The sequence below is a fragment of the Rhipicephalus sanguineus genome, chromosome 4, assembly GCF_013339695.2.
Source record: "Rhipicephalus sanguineus isolate Rsan-2018 chromosome 4, BIME_Rsan_1.4, whole genome shotgun sequence".
In the NCBI taxonomy this organism is placed as follows: domain Eukaryota; kingdom Metazoa; phylum Arthropoda; class Arachnida; order Ixodida; family Ixodidae; genus Rhipicephalus; species Rhipicephalus sanguineus.
In genome coordinates this window covers 140031301-140057182 of record NC_051179.1, presented here as the reverse complement: position 1 = coordinate 140057182, position 25882 = coordinate 140031301, and the positions used below count along the sequence as shown (strand labels likewise).

Here is a 25882-nt window from a genome sequence, read left to right as displayed (position 1 = left end):
CTATCAGAGCAGTTCAAAACAATTTCCTTACAACTGCGGCTTCGGTGCGCATGACAACTTTGTAATCTGCCGTCCGACGATTCAGTGTTTGTTTTTTTTTCTTTTTCAGTCTAAATTCGGGTACGTTTCAATGTCATTTGACAAGTTGTCTCGCACTGCGTATTGATCGGTCTTCTCAGCGGGCAAATGCCACTGCTTCTGTTTCTTTATTCAGCGCATTCGTTTCGTTTGGTGCTCACACAAAACGTGAGCAAATGCGACGCCTTTTTTAATGCTCCTTATATCGTTCCGTTTGCATGCCAGTGAACGTGCCGCTCTCTGTGATCAACAAATTCATAGACTAAAGCTTCACCACTTCGAGATTGCTGGTGGAAGGAGAACCAGTCTACGAGACCGAGCATGTAGTAGCATGCGACGTCTAGAAAAAGAAAGAAATACAGTAACGCGGGGAAAATCAGTACATCGACTGACAAGAAGAAGATGGCTTTCGCCTTCTAGTCATCTTTAACGAATGCATAAGGGACCTAGTGCGTTTTTTAATTCAACGTATCTAAACAATGACTTGTGCATCTGCAGCCGATTTTGTGGACGCTGAGCACGGGGCCGACGATCAAGAGGTCGCATTGGAGGGTTCTGAGATGGCATCGCACGTGGTAAAATGTAGCGCTTTTACCATCCTGTGGCAGATAAGCATCATTTGCCGGCGGGAAGCGCGCGCGAGCCATCGTCTCAGTGCGCGCTCTCTGCTACTCACCGAACATCGCGGGCCCGACGCAGTAACAAAAGTCTTCGTCGCGGAAGTGATTGTTGCACACAAGACTCGTAGCGGATGGCTGCTTGCCGGTTATTAGCTTTACAACCCATGCTTCACGCTGTTTCTTGTCCCGCGGTTACCAGTGCAGGCTGACACATGGGCTCCTTTGCGTAAGCGCGGCGCTGCGGCACCGAGCGGTAGAGCCCCATGTTCGTCGCCTTCGGAGGCAGCCACTCTATTAAAATGGTTTCATTTGAGTAGAAAATGAGAGAAAACTTCCGAATTTGAACAGACCGCAGTGCATGTGGGACTTGAAACTCGTTTTCAAAGCACGCGGCAGTGCGCCACAAGCAGCCGACGCCGCCGCGGAGACCACGTGATCCTGCCAAGTACGTCACGCCGACGGTGGCGCCGGCGTTTCCAGTGGTGGGCCTCGAGGCCAATACATCCATCCATCCATCCATGCACGTTTCCTAAAATCCATTTATCTTTTCATCCAGAAAGAAAAATAGAGGGAGAAATAAGGTTAATGTAAGTGAAGGAACTCGGTAAAAAACAAACTGCAAAGCTACTACCACGTACGCTGCCCTCAGAGTTAACACAAATACGAAAGAAACACCTATTACAGCGCAAATCTCAAAGGCTATGCTTTGGCTAACTGCATAATCCGGAAGCCACTCAAAAATGCGCGCGCAATGGCATCGCGGATATCACGCCTGCGCGCACTCGTTTGGCAAATGCGGCAAATGCAAGAAAGTTGCACGGTTTGGTGCTCGTGAGCTCGTCGCTCATGTCGTTGGTGTAGGTGAGTTCGAACCGTTCGAACTTCGAGAAGTTAGTCGGTCGGTTCGAGCTGTTCCAGAGATTGCTTAGAGTTCGAGACCACGCGTGTTTCTCTCATTCTCGAACGGAGAAAACTTCGGCCTTTGTATGTCGGTACTGTGACGTGCGATATGCCAACAAGTGCAATGTGCAGCGGCACATACAAAATGTGCGCAAGGTAAACATCACGCTGCCGAAGTACGAGTGTGATGAAGTTTTCTTTAGTATGAATAACTTCCAACCGGTGTGCCAGGAGCATCGCTTTCTGACAACGGCAGGTAAGGCACGACATCACGACATTAGCTCGGGTTTGTGGTAACAAACTGCATGACTCTGCATAGTGTTGCGCGAGTATATTGTAGGGCGTCGCCGGATAGTTTACTGTTTATGTATTCGGGTAACAATTTTCATTGTGGCAATCTGCGCGCTTGCGCAAAGCGAGCTGTCAGTGCAAGGCACCGTCCTCCACGAGACCTCAAAAAAAAAAAAAATGATTTACTCATGGTGACAACGTAAATCAATTCTGCGGAATCCTCCACGAGATTCCGCAGGACTAATTCTTGATAAACACGGCAAGCACAACAAATGTCATTCGTTAAATGACATATTTCTCGTGTCACAGGGTAGAAATATGAACAGGTAGAACTGTGAACAGCATATCATAATTAGGCTTTCTTTCCTGTAGCCTCTTCGAATTCCAAAAGGTAACGGGGTGCAGAAGGTACAGCCGACTTCGTGTAACAAAAATAGAATATGGCAGATCCATAACCATCATTGTTACTGTTAACTCATGTGAGAACACTACATTTTTTTAGTCTGGTAATGCGCAAAGGGACGTCTTGATTTGCGATTTATGCAATTAGCTCGCAAGGATTTTTCGCTTTACCTGGCTGTGTATTTCACTGCACTGCGACCTGACTCGTGCCGAACATGTAACCATTGAGTAATGAAGTAACTTGTAATCGTAACACTTTGGTGTCATTCTGTAGCAGAGACATTACCATCATGAGCCATTTGTAATGCAATTTAGTTCAATATTGTAGTAACACATTGCTGTCATGCTGTTACATTTATTACGCACACATTAATTCTTTTAGACTGTGCAAATATCATGTGATAAAGGACGGTGGCATATATACCTTTTGCAGGTTTCATTAGATCTATAAACCTGTCTAGAAAATATACTGTTGAAACTCGATTTAATGAAGTTTTGACCATGCTCGAATTTTGTACAAGTGATGAAGTTAAAAAAAATCTAGAAGGGGATTATTCGATTCTTCAACACATAAAACTGTAAAGTAAGATCAAGAAGGGAGCCGACAGATGGATACATGTTATAGGTTTCACAACAGGAGAAAGAGCCTCAGAACAGGCTGGCCGACGTTTCGATAGGGGACCTATCTTTGTCAAAGGCGCCTTGTCATCCCTGGCGTGTTAGTTTTAAGGGGTTGACGTCATCACTAACCCCTTAAACTAACACGCTAGGGATCACAAGGCGCCTTTGACAAAGATAGATCCCCTATCGAAACGTCGGCCAGCCTGTTCTGAAGCTCTTTCTCCTGTTTTTAAACCTAAAACTGTAAAGTAGTGACACCAAAACGCTACCACAGCATTGTTTATGCCGCCAAACCCTGCCAGCGCATGTGAGAAACCCGTGAGGGTGGTCTGGACATGGGGTGGCTTCATGTCCGGGCGATGCATGCCACATGAAGCTACGACATGCTGCTGAGATGCAAAGATGTGGCGAACGAATCTAGTGATTGTGTGAGCAGGCCAAGTAAGGAGGTTGCGTGGAGACGATAATTGCTATCTGTTGCATAAACTGTGAAAAAACAAAAGCAACCACTGCTGGGGCCCCAATGTTATTTGGCGCGTAAGAGCACTATTGCCTGCCGAGCCTGTTAATAAGTGCATGGGGCATGACAGAAGGGGCACCTAGACAGTAATCTTTCTCATTATCACAGACAGGAGGAGGATGTTAATAATACGTACAACTCTGTGGGAATTTAAAGTGAATCTGACATTTAAGTGTAAGAGCTAGGAAAGGGTAACAAACTAGAACATGTCATTGAGGTTTTGCAGTCTTATGTAAGAATCAGTATTGTGAAACTGATCTTTTTTCTTTTGGCAACAAATGACTGACAACATGTTGCCCGCCATTAACAGAATTTCTACAAAGCTGGCATGCTTTGCTCGCTGGCTGCCTTGAATTTTGCTATAACATGTGGCCCGCGATATTTTTAATTGGGGAATCGGTGTTATTTATCAAATATTAATCTTATATCCAAGCCTTATTCACACCACCATAAGCGTCACGTTACCGAAATAATGCTTGGACATCACGTAGGTGTCAAACGAATTTCATGTTTACTGAAAGTGTAAATTGAAACACCTATAGCTGATACGACATTCTGTAAAAGTGTGGTATCAGTACTACGACCGTCACCCACGTGTAAAAAGGAGAATTATGAGGAGTAACAGTGCACAGATTGGTATTGAGATGTGTCGCACGGCTTTAGTTTTTTTAATGTGCTTGTGGGATTGTTGGTTTGATGGATGCTTAGAACGCGACAAACTTCTCTTGTTTACTTTTGCTGAGCATGCATGTGGGTGTCATTCAAACAGACTGCACGACTTAACAGTAATTACACTTCATAAAGCCACCAATAAAGCTGGGGTGGCTGCCTAGAAAGTCTAATAAAATAAACATGCTATTTTATACAAAGCTCACTTCCATGAACAAAGCACCGACAAGTGTGCATCAGCTAATTGCTTCAAACTTTGACTGGTTTCTCCTTTATTCTAGTAACTTGTAGCTGTAACAGTGTTACTTTTTACACAGCAATGGCAATATTATTCTGTTACAGTTACTAAAACATCATTTCATCCAACAAGTAATGACATTTGAGCAACAAAAAAACGAAAAAATGGAAGAGGATAATGCTGATATGTGCATTTATCACAGAAAGGGCAATATCTCCTTGTCACTACTCTAAAACTTGCTATGACATCCTTTGTGTGTTGCATCTACCTTGCGCTAATGCATGTAACGTGCCTTAAATTCTCTGTCAAATAAAATGCAGTTAAGTAGAACTGCTGATTAGGCATGTTGGTATAGATTCATTAGTTTGAACAGTGCCGCAGAATGTGACAAGAAATACTGGACTGTTCAGGTGTTATTTGATGTTTTTTGCCTTACTCAGTACCACTGTTTAAAGGGACACTAAAGGCAAATGTTAAGTCGACGTTGATTGTTGAAATAGTCTTCCAGAAACCTTGTAGTGCTTGTTTCATGCCAAGGAAATGCTTATTTTGAGTGAAAATCACGTTTTAGTGGTCTGCACAGTCGTTAGCGCACTTCAAAAATCGCGCACCTGAAAAGGCCTCCTGACGTAGCATTTGCCTTGCCCAACGTTGCTTGCCTTTACTGCTCGGCAGCAGGTTTCTGCTCTGAAGGGCACATTACACAATATCACATGGACACGGCATTTTGTCGAACTTTTCGTTAGAGCGACTTTCATGAGCGTGCAAGGCACATGCAGCAGTACGTGACAATGAACTTACCAGTGAGACGTGACCGCGCGAGTGGAGCGCAGCCCTGTAAAAACGGAACTTTTGCACAGCCCGCGCTGTTCTCCACTGCAATGTCAAGTTTTTTTTTTTCCTTGAATCAAACATAATGCACCAGCAGCATTTTATTACATCTTGCAATGCTCGGAATGTTCTTTTTTTATCATAAGTAGCTTCAATACTAGTGATAATTTATACTCGGGACTCTTGACGTCATCGGGCTCGTTCCAAAGTGCCCCACTGGTGGCGCATATAGTGTCCTACACGCCGGACTTAAGACCTAGGCTGCCCTGTGCGCGTCTCCTGCCTTTATTGTGTGTTTTTCATTCCGTTTTTTTTTTATTCTGTTTTTTTTCCCTTTTCTTCTTGTTTTCTATTTGTTTTATTATTTTTTGTTGAGGTCAGGACACTGAGAGTGTTCCCCCGTTGCAAAGGGGCAGGCCGCCAACACATCATCATCATCATCATCATCATCATCATCACAGGCCCGTAGCTAGGAATTTCTTTCGGAGGGTGGAGGGCCCCACTTGCTGAAAACCTTGACTTTTTAAGAAAAAAACCTATTTTTTTATTATTTATTTTTGGTAAAAATACATACTTCACCAAAATTTGGGGGGGGGTGCCTAGGCACCCCCCCCCCCCCGAAATTTTGGTGAAGTATGTATTTTTACCTAGCCCCCCCCCCCCCCCCCCCCCCCCCCCCCCCGGCTACGGGCCTGGTCCTACATTACCTTGACTTCTCGATTGCTACAGCACTGCTATTATTGACGTTTTAGATGTTCTCAAACATGCACCTGTCTCTCTGACATAAATTGTTATTTGCCTTTAGTGTCAGACTAAAAAATGTACCTCTGTGTAAGACTAACAAATAGAATATGTTGTGCTTGTGACGCTTTAGTTGCTGTTCTGACAGTAATGGAAAAATAAAAATGTTACTTGCTCATCGTAATGGTAGCTAACTACGTTCTGGAAGCTTTTAGCTGTAGTGCGGTTATTTTTCTGCTCTAGGTAACTCAACCTCTAACAAATGTTAGATTTTTTTTCTGGTGATGTGCTGATGACTAATTATGATCCTGATGAAAGAAAATAGAACCAACTTTGAGCTATAGCATATTTTCTGTTAGCCCTCGATGCAAAATAGTTCACTCTTTATTTATATTGTCGTCTTAACAGAGCACTCTGTATGAAAGCTGTGAGGTATACTTGTAGAAAGCATACCTAATTTTAACACATGAAACAAGTAGCTTTACTGTTGGTTCTTCATAAAAGTAATGTGTGACTTGCGGTAATTAGCACGCTAATTTTCTATGATCTCATTCATAGCTAACAGCATTGTGTTACATAGTGACTAGCCTGAAGTACTTCACCTTTTACGATACATTGTGAAACATATTCTTTGTTGAAAATTTAGCCTTATAATATAGGGTCTTGCGCTTCTGCTTGCCAAAAGTGAATGCCTGATTGTCATAAATGGGATTAAACATTTTACCGAACTTCGTATCTTAGTTATCGCTACATAGTTATACAATACGTTTATGATTCCTACGTTTTAATAGTCCTAGTTGTCCTGCATGATGTGCTTTAAGATGCAGTCTACACAAACATGAACGCTTAAGCTGTCATGGCCAAGCGACGGGCATTTGATGAGGGTAGTGAGACGTAAGAGCTAACTGAAAACGGTTTAAGAGGCTATATACACGAGACTTGCATGGCTGCATGCTGGCGCAGCTGGTGTGGTCTGGGAGAGCTTCTCCATCGGTGTCTCACATGACGAGTTCTTCCTTCGCTGTGGTGATGTGCGTTGTGCCATATTGTTGCGGTTGCCTGCATGATACAAGCCGCATGAAATTTTTTTTCCGCGTGTAAATTAATCCAAAGGGCATTCCACAGAACAGACAGCAAAGGGGGCTTACAAACGTACTGCCAGATTGTGTGCACATCGATATGCTTTATTTTCTGATCACGAACAGACTTGAAGACGTGGAAGGAAACAGTGGAGGAGGAGACTCGCACCCGCTTCGTTTCAAAAGGAAGTTTGTGGCAAATGCAATCAAAGAAGATCTCGCACTTCCCCTGTCACCGGTCTGAAAGCTACACCTCACAAGGTGAGTGCGTACTGCCAATGCGACATCCGTTCCGAATCCGTGGCTTTGCGAAGATTTCGAAAAACTCAACTGCCATAAAGGTTTGTGTACAGTCGAGTGCATACTGTTCTTTTTGCAGGCTTTCCATTGACACTAAAGAGTGAAATGATTTTTCTTTCATGCACTACCCTTCTCAGATGCTCAGAGCGCCGTTATTGCCACAATAAAATGCTTGGTAAGCGAGAGGACGGCCAAAACAAAAATACAGCTGCAATTCTGCTTTGAGTTACCCGCACCACTCGCCTTGATGTCACAGATTTTTACAGCGTCTATGAGGGTCTGCATAATTCTGTTTGGTAAAAATGAATTGTGTAGTGTTCTAAGGGAGTTAGAGATTTAACAAATGATGGCTGGTTTCGGGAAATTTTATTTAGCCATTTGGGGGTGCTGCGCCCTACGAAACTGTGCCTTGGCCCTGTAGTGATGCGGTCTTGGCCGCGCAATCGTCGCATGTGCTGTGTATTTGTTTATCTTGTCAGTGCCTTGAAATAAACTTCTCAACGTGCCACCTGTAAGTGATTGACATGAGTGATGTGTAGAGGAAGCCTTGCTTTGCTTGGTCATCCACTGCGCGCCTATGATGTAATCGCTGACATCATTTTATGTTGCCGACATAGGCGTAGTCACGACGACAGGCTACGCCTGCCCCTCAGTGCAGGGGAGAAGGGTGGGTAGGCCGTGAAACCGAAACCAGCCGAAGTTATTGTTTCATGCCCTGTAACTTCATTATTACACTGCTTATTTGCAACATTCTTGGCACAGTGTTCAAAAAGTACAAGTATGCACTTGTCTCTTCATCACAAATTTTGGACCGTGGGTTTGTTTATTTGCCCTTTAAAGAGACAGCAAAGTGGAATAACGAATAACTTTAAGCTGATAAATTATTCTTTGAACATTTTATTTTCCTTAATTCTGCAACTATAGGTCCATTATTTAAATAGAAGATGAAGGTCAAAGTTTCATTATTAAGTTTCACGCCTAAATCTCTGCACAGCCTGATGTCACGGATTTCAAAGTGTTTCTTGTATTTTAGCCATATTGCCTCAACAGAATTTTCTGAAGCTTATGTTATGTCTCTGGCTTGTTTAGAGGATAATGTACTTCATTTTTACTGATTAAGACCTCTGTAGGCCCTGGTAGAGGCCCTCAAAAATCTTTGATGTAATGCCAAGTTGGTGCAGGATCTTCAAGGCTACGTCTCCACCTGTGTTTTCTTTTTGCTCATTTCCTCGCTCATTAAGCTCTCTCTTGTGGCTAGAGTGGGGCTTTTAGGATTGTGAAAGGGTAATTTCGTTTTTCTCTTTAGTTTCCCTTCAAAAGAGCACTAAAGGCAAATAACAATTTACATCAGAGTGAAAGGTCAGTGCTTGAGAATGTCTAAAATGTCAATGTTTTGTACAGCGGCACTTTAGTAATCAAGAAATTAAGGTAAATGTAAGACACGGTTTGCACCGCCATTGGGACATTCTAGAACACAAGCCCGATGACGTAGTATGGCTCCAGTACAATTAATCACAAGTATTCAAACTACGTATGAGAGAAAAGAACATTTCAGGGCATTGCAAGACTGTAGAAAATGCAGCTAGGGCATTTCAGTCGGTGCAGTTTTGGCGGATGGTATGTGTCCACTGATTGACAACTTAAAGGAGCGGCTAGGACCATAATGGAAGAGTATTCTGTGGGATTTCAGGGTACCGAGTACCCGCTAACTGTTGTTGCTCTTTTGAGAGCAGTTTATCTTTTTTTTTCCTTGCCTGATGCCTTGTAAATACATACGTAAAATAGGCCAAGTAAATTTTCCTTCCTTGTGCATCTACATCACTTCTGCACACGACAGCCCCACACGGTGATGATAGAGAGGTTTGCCTGGTGTCCCGGTGAAACTGTCGCACCCCTTCAGAAATGCAACAGTGGGTTCGGTACAGTGTATAATTTGCTTTAGCTTACTTATTTTATATTCGAGCTGGGTGCCTCATTAGGTGCTAGCATGAACATTTCAAGGTAGAAGCTCAAGAAAGTTCACTGTACCCATATGTCACATTTTTGTATTGATGCTTGGCCATTTTGTGGTGCTAAACATTCACCAATAATATGAATCAGTGCGCCCTCAAATGAGCCACAGCGGTGTTCCTAAGTTCCTGGTCTTGTAACCCTTTCAGACGCCACCTACGAAGAACTGCCTGCAAATGGGTCAGATCGATATAACATTGTTTCAAGGCATTCAGTATTCTATTGCAACAAAAAATAATGTCATAACATGTTAATTTATGTGTGTTATAATAACTAATCCTAATTAGGTTGTAATAAATATCTCTTTATCCTGAAATGAAAAAAATCTGTAAACGGGGTGGACGCTTGAGCTGACGTTTCGACAAGTGGACTTCTCATCTTCAAAGCTGGAAGAAGTCGCGTCCACTTTTCGAAGCGTCGGCTCGAGCACCCACCCCCTGTTCATGGATTTTTTCATTGCAAGCTTCCGTCTTCCATTCCTGCCGTTATTTATCCCGAAGTCATTCCTGCTCTGTTCTGGCATAAATAGAATGAAATCTCAGGCTAGAAATATAGTGCAAATTGATTTCTGGTTATGGCCATTTTGAGCAAGGAAAAATGATACTTTTCGCATGGCTTGCAGGAAGCGGCATGTCAAACAGCTCGTCAAACGTGACCCACCACGGTGGTCTAGTGGTTATGCCACTCGACTGCTGATTCGCAGGTTGCAGGGTCGAATCCCGGCCATGACGGCTGCATTTACGATGGAGGCAAAAATGCTTGAGGCCTGTGTACTTAGATTTAGGTGCACGTTAAAGAACCCCAAGTGGTCGAAATTTCCGGAGCCCTTCACTCTGGCGTCTCTCGTAATCGTGTCGTGGTTTTAGGACGTTAAACCCCAACAATTATTATTAACGCGATAGCGTTAGAGAGCTCGTGTCGCAGAAATTCCGCCGTCGGCGTCAGCACCGTTGGTTGTGAGCAAAAAATCGAACGTGAGCGAAAAATCGAGAAAGAAGCAAATAAAATAAAGAATAAAAATTTCGGTCCCATTGAGGATCGAACCTGGGCCGTTCGCGTGGCAAGCGGGTGTCCTACCACAAAGCCACCATGTTACTTGTAGGTGCTTCGGAAAAAAACACTACATAAATGCCATGTAGTGGAAGGAGTCTCCTTAATGCATTTTGTTGGACGGGTGTCGCGACGAAAACGAGCCCATTCGGCGATTTGTAGGCGCATTTGGGAGGCCATCAAACTATGTCGAAAAAGGCCAGGATAGTGCAGCCATCGCTGCTAAAAGCACACACGAACTTTCAGACAGCTCTAAATATGGACAACTATGTCCATCTAGCGGAAAACATATCAACAAGCAAACAGCAAACGCTAGATAATGTGCTGCCATCTGTGAGGCATTGTGAGATTCTTCATGGCCTCCGAGATGGCGAGCGTGCGGCGTGTATCTTGGAGGCCATGCGACTCTTGCTTTAGATAAAAAACCTGTAGGATTCGCATGCGCGCGCGTGTGTGTGCAACAATACACATCAATAAGTATGCACTTAGTGGTTGAAGTGCGCACTAGGGGCCGGATTTCGCTATTGCGTTCAACTCTTAAAGGCGAAGCTTAAGGGTCCCCCAATTTTTATTAGTAGTATTATTATTATTGTTGTTGTTGAACGTGGTATTGCCTTCAGCAAGTGATCATATTCAACAAAGCGCTGCAACACGAAGTTAAATGAAGACAAATTTATTATACAGGAGGCGCAATTCATACAAAGCTAAATATATATCTTTCTCTTTCTTAGCCCCTAGTTGATACAAATAGCAAAAACAAGTGATGTACACAATTGTGTACATAGCGTCTCAAAGGGCTAAGCACTGGCTGTGCAGCAGGTCATCATGTATTCTTGAACCACTCTTTCGTTTTGATTGTGAGGTTGGACATGTTTTTTAAGTCCTGTCTATTGTGTTGTAGGTGTGGAGCAGTGAACACGAAAGGCTGCTTGACAGTTAGAACAACGAGGCATAGTTGACCAGCGAGGCACACGTTTCTGACATTCTAGGCCCTGGCAAGGAAGTACCTCGTACTCCGATGAATTTCGAAGCAAATGCAAGGTTGCCCTCTTGGCATGAGTTCAGTGGGATGAGGCAAGTAATGTTACACTTCTAGGCACCCCTTTTTGCTGAAGGTACAGTTTGCAGGCTTGGCGTTTTATTTTGAGTGTGTAACTGAAGAGTGTACGGAGTACTTTACCAGTTGAACCATCTAAGGAAGCAGCAGTTGGACTGGCAACCGTAGGCTGGCAAAGGAAATTGGGAATCCACAGTCTTGTAGTTCTGACAGTGAAGGATGGGCAGTCATCCCAGTAAAGGCTGAACTCTGATTTGGTCAAACCTGTGCCGAGCAAAACTAAACATACACTTTCCAGTAAAACCAAGTTACAAGAGACACTCAAGGGACTCAAGAAACATGTCCCTTGTAACAAAAGTTCTATAAACCCTGAAGAGTTGGTCTAGATCACTTTATTATGCATCAGCATCAAAGTGTGTTCAAACACATCTACAGGAAATTGCTCAGGATGGCTTGGAAAAGTCAGTCATTCATTGTAGTTTTCTTTTTAGTGACTGCAGGGTGTATTCGCTGCCTTCCCAACTTCTGGAGGTAAACCACTTCACTCTACAAGCCTTCCTGTTGCTCGCAACACCTTTGAAGTGCTCTTAAATACTACTGGTGTACAAGACAAACCACAGACACTGCACTGGACATCCAACTCGGTGCTCTGTCCCAGAGTCGGTGTGGCAATGCGACAGTGTTTATAAAAGCGTAATGGCAGAAATTTTGGTGCAATTTGTAGTCACAACCATGCGAGGAATGACATCTGTCTGCAGAACGAAGCAGAATCGAGCCGAGGGAATGAAAATTGCACTGCATGCCAGTTGGTATGACGTCAGCCACATTGCATGAGTGCGTCTGGGTTGTGTCTCTTCTAAAAAGTGAAGAATTTACTCTAGGGACCTAAAAGATTGCCCTTAGTAACCGAGTGTCTCTTGTAATCATGTCTCTTGTATGCAGTGTTGTTAACATGGTGAGCATAGGGAAACTAACGAAACTATTTTCAAATCTCTTTTTTAAAAAGTGTCTCTTGTAACAAGATTTTACTGTACTTCTAAAGTTGCACCCGATTATATTACAGAATAAATGAGTTATCGCTGATGTGAAAGCACAGGCAACTTTAAATTCTGATAACAGTGTTTCTTTTATGAGCTTTGGCTTAAAAATTTTTTCTTTTAGCTTGTGTATATACAGTAGACTCTCAGTAAACGGAAATCTGTTAAACGGAACTGCTGCTTAAACGGAACAACTGCATCTAATATAATTGGTTTCATACTTGGATTCTGCACTCCTGTTCATCTCTCAGTAAACGGAACTCCTGTTAAATGGAACACATTTTCTTGGTCCCTTCAGGTTCCGTTTAACGAGAGTCTACTTAAATGCACAGCTTTAATTAATTATTGCTATGTTTGTTACAAATGACATTGAAATACTGGTTGAAGCCTCATAATGTCCTACGTCATTGTGTCCTTCAAGGGTTAACTTGTTTAACTGGCACATTTTTTTTTACATAACATATCGTTTGTGTCGTGACATTTCCTGTTTTGTGCTGGCCGCTGACAGACATAATTTGTTTTTATGCAGCAATAAAAAAGAAGGATCACAGCAACAAGTGGCCTTCTTGCGCTGCGCCAGAACATTGGATACAGCCCTTTGCTAACACGCCTGTCCATCAATGTCCAAGAGGTAGATGGCCAGATTCCAGTTGCTATGAAAGGGTAACTATGTTCGGATGTATTCACTTGTTTCATAGGTTTGTTGGTGCTGTCGAGTTTTATTAAGTTGAAAAAATCAGGTGCCTGGTATTGGTGGCGTAAACGTGTATGGTACTGGAAGTCGGCAATTTACCGTAAAATCCCGAGCAAGCACCCCTGCCCCATTCAGCAAGTTGAAATTACTAGCAAAGTAAGGGGGGCGCTTTCCCGGCACGGCCCCAAAAGTCGAGATGGCAGCAGGAAAGTTTTTCCGCCAGAAAAAAAAAACAATGTGGACTAGCTCGCAAGTCCTCTCGATCTAATGGCTTTATCAGTGCGAGAAGAGATTCACGTTTTTAAGTTGAGCTTTTACAACTCACAGATTTCTGTGATGGTGTCCTACACGAAAAACCCAGTGCCAGTGGATATACAGAAATGTGGCCCTCAAAGGTGTGATGGTCACATGCGAACAAGTATGCACTGTTTTTCCAACAATCAATGCTCTCTCGATCGTGCGCTTGTCGGCGATCAGCCATTTCTTATTTGGCAGTCTGACCTTTTGTCGAGGTGACTTGTCATTTCACGTTGCCACATTTCATTGTTGCCTGGACATGAACACATGACTGTTGTTGCCTCTAGCAACTGAAGTATTGCACTGCTAAGCATGTGGATGAAGGTCCAATAGACCTCTCCCTGTTTGCAAACAGTGAGACGTCACTGGCAGTGTCCCGCCCCCAAGTTCCGCCCTCGGAGCAGGTGCTGGTTGGCAAGAAAGTTCCGCTGGCGGGATCTCTCTGCATAGCAGTCCTGCGTGTCTGCATTACTTCGATAGAGGTTTTTGCAATTTTCTATTTTCTGAAGTCACAGCTGTTGAAAGGAAAAGTCACTGCCTGTAATGAACGATTCTGTTAGGTCAACATGTAATGATTTGCTCGTCGTGGATGACAGCCTTAAAAAAATGTTATGCTTTTCGAACGCGAACGTTGCACATTTTCACTACGACTGGTGTTTGGAGGAATATTAGCATAGCATGGATGTCAACGTACCCAATTTCCATTGCGAGATCTGCACTGCAGTTTTAAACGATGTACAGCATTGGCGGCAATATGGTTTTGAGCTACTGTACGCGAGGTCACGGATTAGATTCTCACTCATGGCGCAAAATTTTGATCGGAGATGAATGGAAAAAAAAAAGAAAACGAAAAAGGAAACACTCGTTGGTGTGCGTTCAGTTGAGGTTAACAAATCCTCGTGAAAATTAAAGCAAAGTTTTCCCCTCCAGCATTTCTCATAATCCACTGAGCAGTTTTGAGATGTTAAACACAATAATTTAATTATAAATAACCACTTGCGCGATTACTTCACTGTATCTGATGCCTACAGTGTGTTTCCATACTTGCTCCTTTCCTTTAGACTTGGTACACAGACTCGTAATGTCACTTCATAAAGATCAAGCCGGAAAGATAAGCTAACTAGAATATGACAAACAAGAATCTCCACTGTTTCCATTAAGACGTACATCTCCAATAAAACGCGATACGCGTATGGTTCTGCATATTCGCTGTGGTAAACCTTACATGCATGTTCAGCAATGCTAAAACACGCTGGTAGCTCATGCGTAGTCTCACCTTTCAGCCCGGACATCATGCACATTTTTTTTTTGTGTGTGTGTGTGCACGCAGCACAAACACTGAGATGTACGCACTCTCATATCATCGCGTCAAATAAAATGTCCAATCCTGATGTTCCGTCGACAGCCGGTCACTGCAAATGGCCCTGTTAGACATAACACGCCAATGTTTTTGCAAACAAGATGCATCGTTATTCACCCAGCACACAACACACACAATATTGTCAGTTTTAACGTCCGTAAAGGTGAACCGATATCGTTGCTGCCTTTCAACGCACACTACACGCTACAGTAAACGCGGCATATTTTCGAAGACGATGCCGCTGTTCCTCGCATAGACCACCACGTGGGTTCACTTCTCCAAGTTAAACAGCCAGCAGTGGGGCAAATTTTTCGTCACACAGTCCACGACACATTTTATATGTTCTTTGACACATACCACGAATAACCTTGGAACCGAAAGATGAACTTTTCGAAAAGGTTAAAAAAAAAAAAAAAAGTGCGCCAAACACCGTGTGACTGCACCGTGCAGAGCCAGCAGCGGGAGTGCTTTGCCAACCACCGCCTTTGCACGTGTGCCAATGATGTAGACGCCGCGGTGTGACGTACGCCAGGAGAGCTCTATTCCCAGCATGGAGGAAGGAAACAGTTAGGAGGGAACATTCCGCAATGCGATAGAAAGAAACAAGGAAAAGTAGTATGACAGGCACGCAGATGCAAAGCTTCGCTTGCCCCCAATTTGCAGATGGGGCAAGGGCTCTTGAATTTTATTTGCATATATCTGTGCACACATTGTGTTGTCTGTAATCGATTCACTCATTGCCATATTTTTTTGCTTCTTATCAGTGACATGCCGGTGGACAAGAGGAGGACAGTGAAGGTCTCACCCGATAGCTTACAAGGATAGAGTGCCGTAGAGCTGCTGCAAAGTGGCAGCTGGCAACACTGGCTATAAAGGAAATCTGACTCAGCTGGAAGACTTCACAAGTTGTTGCAGCAGTGACCAAAGGCAAGTTTGTTCTTAGGGCCAGCTTGTGGATGGACATTCCGAGGGGAGTATCCTACTTCAAAGAGAACGACATCATTAAGGTTTCCAAGATCTCTGCCACGCTGCTAATTCTCTGCTGGAATCCGAGATGGGAGACACTGAGGGCCCTTCTGTTGATGTAAAAGCCGTTGGAGGTGGACTCCGAGGAAGTCATCCCACTCCTGGGCCTTCCCTGTGATCTCAAGTCTCTGGAGTGCTTGTGGCAACGCAGTGGTTCTGTAGGTAAACCAATGAGCTGCAATAAGCATGTACATGCCCATTTGCACTTCCCAAACTCTGTTGAGACAGGATGTGTTAGGGGGGATGTGGGGATCACTAATAGCATTTTTTCCTTGGCACATAGTGACGAAATTGGGTGCACACACTCAAAATTGCATTGAAAAGGTTAATCTAAAGGTGCATTGAAGTGACACCAAAATGAAATGGTGAATCAGTTTATATTGATAGCTTATTTTATGAAAGCTCTACTGTCATGAGTATCATCCTCATGTGTTTGTTATGCAAAAGAAAATGGTGAGTGTTCATTCTTAAATTTTGCTCTGAAATCTCTTTTCATGGATGTCAGCGTGATGTCATGGATTCTAAGGCGTTTTTTTGTATTTTTGCCATATTGGCTCTACGAAATGTCCTGAAACTTGGTATGTTTACTGTCTGGCCCCTTAGAGGACAGGGTACTTCATTTTAACTGATTTCGGACTACATGGATCCTATTAGACACCCTCAAAATTCATGACATCATAGCAAGTTGGTGTGGGAACTTGAAGGTAGCATTGCCACTTGTATTTTCTTATCGTGTGTGTTCTCGCTCTTCTTGTGGCAATAGTTGTGGTTGTGGTATTCTAAAAGGGTAATTTACTGATTTGACAGAAGCCGTGTCCTTCTCTTTCACAGCCCTTTAAGATACCTTTATTAATGCTTTTTTTTATAAGAACATACAAGTTCCTTGCTTGTGGAACGGCTGACATAGTGATGAAATGCAGGTTCGCTCACATGTTGTTTGTCCATCACAGATTTCTTCTACTGCCCTAATACAATAGGACCCGGCCATTCTGTTGCAGAATACTGCGTTTTTCTGACTGCTACGTTGTTTTCGGCCAATTCCAGCATAGCTCCCATAGGATCCAATGCATTGAGAGCGTTTAAGTCGCGAATTGCCACTCTGAGCTGGCCCACATCAGGGCGGCTAAAAGAGGTGTGAAAAGGGGCCGCTGAAACTGGTTTCCAAAACATCTTGGTGCTGCTTGGGTGCCTGTGAGTGAGCAGTCACGGTACACTACTCTCAACATAGATTCTAAACCACCCTTACGCTGGGTGGCAGTTGTCCATTTTTGGTGAAAACCTTTTTTTTTTTTTTCATTTTTCGAGCAAATGTAATTCGTACAAAGCACTTCAACTGTTGAACATTCACCATATATTCTCATCGATCGAGACTCTGTGCTCGATGTCGACTTTGTGGATTTGGTAATATCACATTTTTCACAGCAGAGCTGCACGTGTGTTATGAGAGGAAGATTACTATTAGAGAGGTTCATGCTATTTTGAACCTGCTAGATTCCGTCATTCGCGTGTAGAAATATTATTACAAGACTCCTTTATTGCTGCTTCAAATGCAAAACCAAGTTGGGCGGACTGCAGCTTAATACTCACCAAGCCTCTTGGTAAAAGTTTCAGCCTGAAGTAATTTTGCTGTCTCTTTTTATGTTCTGCCTGTGAGGAGGTTACATGGAAACTTTTATGCATGTCAGGGTTTAGGAACAAATTTATGGCTATGTCGTGAAAACGTGACAACCGATCATAAGTGATCAGAAAACGTTTGTTTTCAGACGCACTTCACAACCCATTTCTTTGAGCTCAGCAAACTTGTATCTCAGTTCTTGTAAAAAGAAATGAAGCAACTTGAATTGATGAGTTTTGTACTTTGTGCAAAATGAAACGGGTTGGCCTTTGCAGCCGGGCATTGTGCAGTGTTTTCGTTGTTGTGACACTTCAGGCCAGTGGCCAACATTGTCTTAACGGACTAGAGAATTAGGGATTGGAGCTGCTGGTTCTCTTTTCTTCTGTTCAAGCTCTGCTTCCACGGAAAGAGACGGTTGGCCCCTCTTCCTCAACATGACCTTGTTCTGAGCACAGAGGCGACTGGCTAAAGCAGTCTTCACTAAAAGATCTAGTTGCTCTATTTTTGGGATCGCTGGAGCAAAGCAATCCTTGCGGTAGAGCAGCCAGCTGCTCACAACAGCTGTATCAACAAAATGAAAAGAAAAAAAAAAATCTCTGGTAAAATTTTTTCGATTTCAGAAAAATTGTATAGTATGCCATCAGCCCGTCTAGTAGGTCAACTCCAGCCATAAAAGTGTTGTACGTCTTCATAGTGGCAGGCTGCTGAACTTCGCATCCTTCTTTATTCTTGTGGTTGTACCGCTGGCAGCTTCTCAGGGGCTCGGCACTCCCGTATGTGCTGGATATATCTTGCTCCCCGGCTGTCGTACCACTTCACTACTCTAACTTCGACCCCTTCGATAGTAGCGTGCCTTTCCACGTGACTTCCTCTTCCGTTCTTCTTCATTTCAGCATCGCTGGGCACTCGGCAGCCACAAATCCTATTTTTGCGCTCAGTTCCCATGGCTGAAATTCCGCGTTGATGTAAATTCACGAGCGGTTTTATGGAAGTAAACCAATTGTCAAAAAAAGAGTAAGTAGCCTTTATTCTCTAGGATAGAGCGCGAAAGCTCAAGCACAACATTAGAGCTCACTCCTAGGTCAGGTAATCCTGGAACAGGGCAGATGTCCCCTGTGTAAATAGAGAAGTCGTAAACTCGTCCATGGATGTCGCAAAGTACAAAAATCTCGTAGCCCCACTTGTGAAGCTTGCTAGGGAAGTATTGTTTGAGTGATGAGCGGCCTTCGAATGGCACAATTTGCTCGTTGACCACCACCACCTGTGACTTTGGAAGCATTTGAAACTTTGGCAGCAGATGATCAATCAGTGGTTGTATTTTGAACAGCCTGTCTTTGCCAGCATTCGCTTCTAGGAGATCGTTGTTATTGAAATGAATGCTGTTCTTTATGGTTTGCCATCTGTCACGTGACATAACTTCTGCCACTTTTTCTACTTGCATCTCACGGCTGCAGCACATGCAGTCGCAGAAGCCTGTATATAGACATGTACATTGTGGGGCTCATTGTGGGGCACCACTGACGGGACTCCGAAACGAGCAAAGCAGCTCTTCATGACTGCTATCACCGCTTGAGACGTTGTTTGAGACAGACTAATCACTTCCGGGAAACGAGAGCAGTAATCCACAAAAATAACGTATTGTTTACCCTGGATTTCAAAAAGGTCCACGCCTACTCGCTCCCAGGGACCCTTTGTCGTCGGAGTAGACATGAGAGGTTCACTGTGTTGAACTCACGTTGATGTGCAGTCTTTGCAGCCCGTAACCATCTTCTCGATTTGGCTATTTATAGTAGGCCACCACACAGATTCGTGTGCCTGGGCTTTGCATCTTGCAATGCCTTGATGCCCCTCGTGAATTCTGCACAGCATGGCTTTCTGAAGCGAGTAAGGTACCACAGTTCTAGCGTCTTTTTAGTCCTCTGATGACAGAGAGTCTGCCACGCTCTTTCCAGTACACACGCAGTAGTTGTGGAACCTTCAATGGATGGTTCGGAACCTTCTATGGATGGTGACCAAACTTTGCTTTGGATAGCGAAGCGCTATTCCCTGTCAAAAACTGGTCGGTCCCCTCGAACGCGTTTGCACGGGCCTTGAGCGCATCTTCGTGAATACAAGCCTGCAGAACGGCGTCTTCAAGTGTTAATTTGGTACTGCGGCACAGCTTGAAAATCGGAAAGCGAGGAATCCCTGAGTCCAATGACAAAGCGGTCACGCACCAAGTGGTCTTCAACGTCTTTCGATGAGTAATTGCACTTTTTTACAAGTTCCCACAGGGCAGTAGCGAAGTTGTCCACGGTTTCGCCTTCTTCTTGTACTCGGTGGTGCAATTTGACGCTTTCACAAACCCCGTTGGGCGGATGCACGAAGTAAGCCTTGGAATTTTTCCTTTACAGTATCGAAGGAAGCCCAATCTGGTGCTGTGAGGCCTAATGTATCAAGTATGCGTCTCGCTTCTTGTGAGGCCATAGTGTACAACAGCGTTTGAAATTTACCTCATCTGTAGCTCGGCATAGTCCAGACACGAAAGTGTAGTCCTCAAACTGGAGTGGACAATCCATTGCGTCCACTCGCCTGGGTTTTCTAAGTTGAACCGGGGAGGAGGCGACAGGCTTACAGGCGTCTGGAGTGCAGCGTTCTCGTCAGCCATTGTTTGAAGTCCATCGACACCGACCCACGAAGAGGCGAACGGCGAGTACTTGCGATGCGATGGCAGTCACCGACATCCCGCTTCTGACAACATGTCGCATGCGTCTGCATTGCAGCATGCAAGTGGTAACTTATGCCGGTACGCAGTAAAGCACGACCGCACACATCGCTACCCAACAACCAAAAAGCCCCTCATTAGTTATACATGCCCCGAACCCCAGTGCATCCCAACAGCGTGCGCCATCTGTCGACGTCTACGGAAGACTTGGGTTGCAAACCTTAACAGTTCTTCAGTAGGAGTCGCCACAGACGGCTCTTCCATTTCATCTTCGTCATCTGAAAAAAAAATAAATAAATAAAAGGACAAGGAAACCTTTGCGAGGTTGGCATACGACATTTGTGAGGCCGCACAGGCTTCGCTTGAAAAAGAAAATGCAACGGCGCGCCGCGGCAGCACAACACGAAGGAACGCTGACGGTGTTTGTTTCACATTGCGGCCGCATGTGACTCGCCCAAGAAAAAGAAAAAACGTGCGACGCGGCACACGTTGCACAGGAGCCTGTGAATGTGCCAAGAAAAAAAACTAATCTGCAGCAACAAATTATTTACCAAAAAAATTTGTTACCAAACCAAAAAGAAAAGAGCTACTAATCTGTAGAAACAAGTTATTTGCACTATTTCCGTGTGTTATTTAACCAAGTATCCGTTATGCGACATTTTTTTTTATATTCAAAATACTTACATACCTTGAATGGTGACTGATGTCTCAATGGATGGCTACAGAGGAATGCTGTTTGTCGACATTATCTAGAGAAATGGCAGTGGTCAGCTCTTTACTGAATGGAGGGTAGATGATGATGATGATGTTTTTGGTCTTGTCCTTTTGAATGGGTCGCCGTAGTTTGGTGTCCAAAACCGGCGTGACTGAGAAAAAAAAAATAAACGAAAACAATAAGAGTTGCTAAACTGGCTAACAGACAAGTATGAGCTGCCACTAAACACGTAGCGCTCCGCGCCGCCACCAGCACTCAAGGCGCCTCTTCGTCACTTCCACCACCTTCCGCAGCTCTCCGCCCTTTACACCGAAGCCAAGCGTGATGGGCAGCGCCGCTGTGCCGGCTGGCGGAAGAATCTCTCAACACTCGTGGACAACATGGCCGAGCGTTTCGTCCGATCCCCCACAGAGTGCGCATGTTTTCACGAGACGCTCTGTGAATCGCGCTCTCCAGAGTCGCGTCCGCAGCACACCCGCCCTCGCCTCTGCCAGTAAAGCACTCCCCTTCGAGTTGTCGTAGATCCTTTCCGTGCTTATTTCGAGTTTCTCACCGCGGTATATCTCAAGAGATGACTTTGTTGCGGTGGAGTTGCGCCATGCAGTCGTTTCCACCTCGCAGACTTTGAGCCGCACTCCCTCTCCGGGTTTTATATGGCAATGCCTTTTCCACATGTTGCCAGACGTCTGTGGATTCTGTATGAGCACAGGGGTAAAGGCTACAGATGTTTTCTGTTGGTGGCGCGGCTTACAACTGCTGTGACGTGAAATCGTGACAGCAGGTCATAAGAGGTATTTGCAGAGGTATTTGCAGAAATTTGCACTTGCCACGAAGCGTGCCTCTTGAGACTTGTCGCTGGGTGTACATGTTGAGTCAAGAACCATATATTTTCACGAAAGCACAAATTTATTTTGACATGTGCCCACCACACAAGTATAGTTTTATGCACGCCAACGCAGTCGTGCACAGCCAATAGAGCACAGATAGCCTGTCTCTTCTCCTTGTGTCTTTTTCTCCTTTTTTAGTTTTGCCTTTAAAAAAAAAGTGGACCTGAGTAAGGCAATAAAACTGCACCACAATTTTTGTTGGTGCGACAGTGGTGTTGTGAGCAGCCCGCTTTTCACGCCTCGCCAATATCTTTCATCATTTCCATTGCCGACTTGTCATGAAGATGAGATCTGCTGAAGAAATGCGTGATTTTGTTCTCAAGGGTCATTGTCGGGACTCGGGATCGAAGCACTAGCTCCTCCCGTGGAATTGCAAGAGGGGCGGGCCTCTGGGGTCTGACTTACACCAGCCGCTGGTATGAACGAGACAAGGCTCTCTTGCAAACAAAGAACAAAATGCTGTAATGCAGTATTGAAACAAAGCTAATGGTATTTTCCGAGATGTAATAGCAAACTCCAAACAATGTAGACCAAGTATGAATGTTGCAAACAGGTGCCAGCATGCATGGCAATTTAGAAACGCGGGAACGGTGAGGAATAGAAACTTATATCAGCTGAAGGCCTGAACAGCTAGAGTTAAATGAATAGTTAGGGTCTGCATTCCGTTATATTTGAATGAGTGGCATACATAACCAGGTGCACTAAGAGTCCTTCAGCACCGGCGCTGCTCGGGAGTGACCCTCGAAGTCGATGGCGGGCTTCATTCTGGCTGTGCTTGTGTTTGGTTTCGGGACGTGATGCTCGCTGTGTTGTCCTCCCGGGTACAGTGCAGTCCACTTATAACGATATCAAGAAAACCTAAAAATATGATCGTTATAACCGGTGATCGCTATATCTGGACTGCTGCCAAAAAATCGTCGCCGGACGTACCTTTTGTAGCTCCAGGCTTGAATTCGCTATTTGCACCAACGAATAAATATTGTAGATAGTAGGATGTCAAGAACAATTTGTTCCTCCGAAGAGCGCATCACGGGTTCGGCATGCCGAAGTAGTCCGAAATCTGCAGTTGCTTCTGCGGAAGCTTGAGCTTCACAACCATGGTGCGCATAGCTTTCAGCTGCTGCGGAAACTCTGGCGGCATTCCTTTGATGTGCATGAAGTCAATCAGCGAGTCAATAGACGTCAGTGCACCTTGCGTTGTCATCGACGGGGTCGTAGAGGCGCTGTCAACCTCCTCATCACTACTGTCGCTGCCGTCGCACAACGCCGCCGTCTGTCGCGACAACACATCCGCGACGATTGTCTCGTCGGTGAGTTCATCGCAGAACGAAGCAGCACTGTCTGCCGTCAGGAAGTCCTCAACCGACGCGACGCACCCGCTATCTGCGTCACCAGTAGCGACGTGCTCCCAGAGCTCCGTCAGATCCGCAGTTTCCGTGCCGGTTTCGCTGTCACTAGGCGAGGGAGGCTGGTCCTGGTGCACAAAGCCTGCCTTCCTGAAGCAGTTTTGAATGGTGGTCTGCCTCACCTCGTACCACGCGCTGTAAATGAAGCGCACGGCCTTTAGAAGGCTAATCTTCAGATCAGGAGCATCAGAGGGCCCGTCTGCATTGCCCGACGTACCGGGAGCCGAGCGGTCAATCGTCAGCACGAGCCACTCAAGCATACGTCGCCGGTATAACGCCTTAAAGTTAGCAATCACGCCGGCGTCCAGCGGTTGCAAGCCTGCCGTCTTATTCGGCGGCAGGAACATCAATTCGATTGATGTCAGCTTCAGGCTCACGTTGTGTGCGCTACAGTTATCCAGCAGCAACACCACCTTCCGCCCCTGACTTTCGATGATGCTGTCCATCTCGAGCAGCCACTCCTCAAACAAGACACGGGTCATCCAGGCCTTCTTGTTGCTCCTATAGCGGACCGGGATGTGTTGATTCCTGAAGCACACAGGCTTCTTGGATCGCCCGATCACGAAGGGCTTGAGCCGATGGCTCCCGTCCATATTCACACAAAGTAACATGGTTACCCTAACCTTGGAGTGCTTACCGCCAGGACATGGATCGCCTTTCAAAGCATGCGTCTTCGATGGTGTCATTTGAAAGAAAAGGGCAGTCTCATCACAGTTGTAAATGTCTCTGGCTGAGAAGCGCTCCATCAATGCGGGCAGGTTTGTCTGGAGCCACTGCTGCTTCGCCTCTGAATCGAGTCAATAAGAAATATCTCCGACCAGGCCGAGCTGCAGAGCAGTTTAACTAAAATCCTGAATTGGTGCGATCGCTGGCTTATGGTCCTGAATCCCAGTAAATGTAAAGTAATGTCCGTCACCCGCTCGCGAAGCCCTCTCCTCTATCCGTACAAAATTGCTAGCACTCCTATTGAATCTGTTAGTACCTTCAAATATCTCGGTGTAACTATCTCCAAAGATCTCAATTGGTTTCCACATGTGTCTAACATCATCTCATCCAGTAACAGAACCCTAGGCTTTCTCAGACGTCATTTACGAAGCTCTCCTCCTCACGTTAAACTTATCGCCTACAAGTCTTTAATTCGTCCAAAACTTGAGTACGCTTCCGCAATCTGGAATCCTCATCAATCTTATCTCATTGACGCATTAGAAATGTTGCAGAACCGCGCCGTCAGGTTCATCCACTCATCATATTCGTATAACGTTAGTGTATCCTCGCTAAAGGCGGAAACCGGCCTGCCCGCCCTTTCCTGCTGCCGTCGCACTGCCAGCCTATCCCTGTTTCACAAAATGTACCACAGTCCACTCAATCAGCCACCTTACATCTCACCGCCTGCTCGCATATCCCTTCGTACAGGTCATTGCTTAAGTGTTGCTCGTCCTCAAACCCGTACTCTCACCTTCTCGTCTTCTTTTTTCCCACGCACCATTGTAGACTGGAACGGCCTTCCCCACGCCATCGTTGCCACCGCCAACCCAGATGCTTTCATTGATGCTGTAAAATTGCACTTCTCATCCTGAATGGTCATGTATCATGCACCCTTACTGTACACCCACCCCTTATGTAATGCCCCCACTCGGGGCCTTTAAGGAAATAAAGTGAAAGTGAAAGTGAAAGAGAGAGGCCGCTTCTCGCACCACGTTCTTGTAGACAATGCCGTGCCGCTCCTTGAATCTTTGTATCCAGCCGCGGCCGGGTTCAAAATTCGGCCGATCGAGCAGAAAGGCCAAGTTTTTCGCCTTTGTGGCAAGTATTGGCCCACTAATCGGCACATTCTGGGCACGGATCGACAGGAACCACTGGTAGAGTGCCTCTTCAACGTCTGCATACAAGGGCTCCAGAATTCTCTTCCGCTTGTCGGCATGGCCACTGGTTCCAGCCTTCAAAAGCGTGGTGCTTCCGGCTTTGAGGATAGTCGAGATCGTCGACTGGGCGAGCTCGTATTTTTTTACGAGGGCGCTCACTTTAAAACCGCGTTGCGAATCCTGCAAAATATTCGACTTTGTATCAAACGACACAGCCTTTCGCTTCGTCGGTGCCATATTTGTTGAGGGTTATCTCTGCTCCGCTCTAGACGTTGCTCGCGCGATCGCTGAGGAAGAGAGACTCACCGACGGCGGGTTTGGGGGGAGAAAGTACAGTAGTACAGGAGAAAGTACACTTGCAACACGGGAGCGTGTGTCCTCACGAGTTTAAATATTTCGCATTCCTTGCACAAGCCCTTATTTCTGCAACTAAACGCTGTTCTCTCACTGGGGGGTGTTCCCAAATAAGAAAACAATATTTAGTTACAGAAATGAAGCAAGTTGAAGCCGTGCGCACTCATTAAACTCGTGAGGCCATGCGCTCCCGTGTTGCAGGTCATATTGAGCATGACTGTACAGCCAGAGGTACAGCCGGAATGCCACCGAGGCCCCGCCCCGATGCCGCTGCACCGCTTGGCTTTTCGCTTTTTTTATTTTCTCTCTCCCCTTTCCCGCTTTCGTTCAGCAACCAACGGCGGGGAGCCGCAGAGCGCGGCGCTTTGCTTTTCGCATTCTTTTTTTATCCCTCACAGCCTCTCCGTGGTCGACGCGCGTCGAGGCGCGAAACGTGACACAGCTGGCGCCATTAATAGCGCGTCGCGCCAACTCGCGATGTTCTCCTCGGCTTTTTGAACGGCCGGGACGCGCTGCCG

General features: G+C 45.3%; 1 protein-coding gene and 2 long non-coding RNA genes across 3 annotated transcripts; 2 read left to right on the top strand and 1 right to left on the bottom strand.

Annotated features, from left to right (window-relative positions):
• The first annotated feature begins 1666 nt into the window (after positions 1-1666).
• LOC119390752 (uncharacterized) lies at positions 1667-11418 on the top strand. Its single transcript, XR_005183473.2, has 3 exons — positions 1667-1854; positions 7117-7251; positions 11252-11418. It is a non-coding gene; the product is annotated as an uncharacterized LOC119390752 (long non-coding RNA).
• A 1596-nt stretch (positions 11419-13014) lies between these two features.
• Positions 13015-16852, top strand: LOC119390753 (uncharacterized). The gene is made up of 2 exons (XR_005183474.2): positions 13015-13107; positions 15560-16852. It is a non-coding gene; the product is annotated as an uncharacterized LOC119390753 (long non-coding RNA).
• Positions 16853-22767: 5915 nt separating this feature from the next.
• On the bottom strand, positions 22768-25340 carry LOC119390751 (tigger transposable element-derived protein 6-like). Its single transcript, XM_049414917.1, has 2 exons — positions 24826-25340; positions 22768-23946 (listed from the first exon to the last, which is right to left on the bottom strand). The coding sequence occupies exons 1-2, from the start codon at positions 25245-25247 to the stop codon at positions 22770-22772; spliced, it is 1599 nt and encodes a 532-aa protein (XP_049270874.1). The 5' UTR covers positions 25248-25340; the 3' UTR covers positions 22768-22769.
• Between the last annotated feature and the right edge of the window lie 542 nt (positions 25341-25882).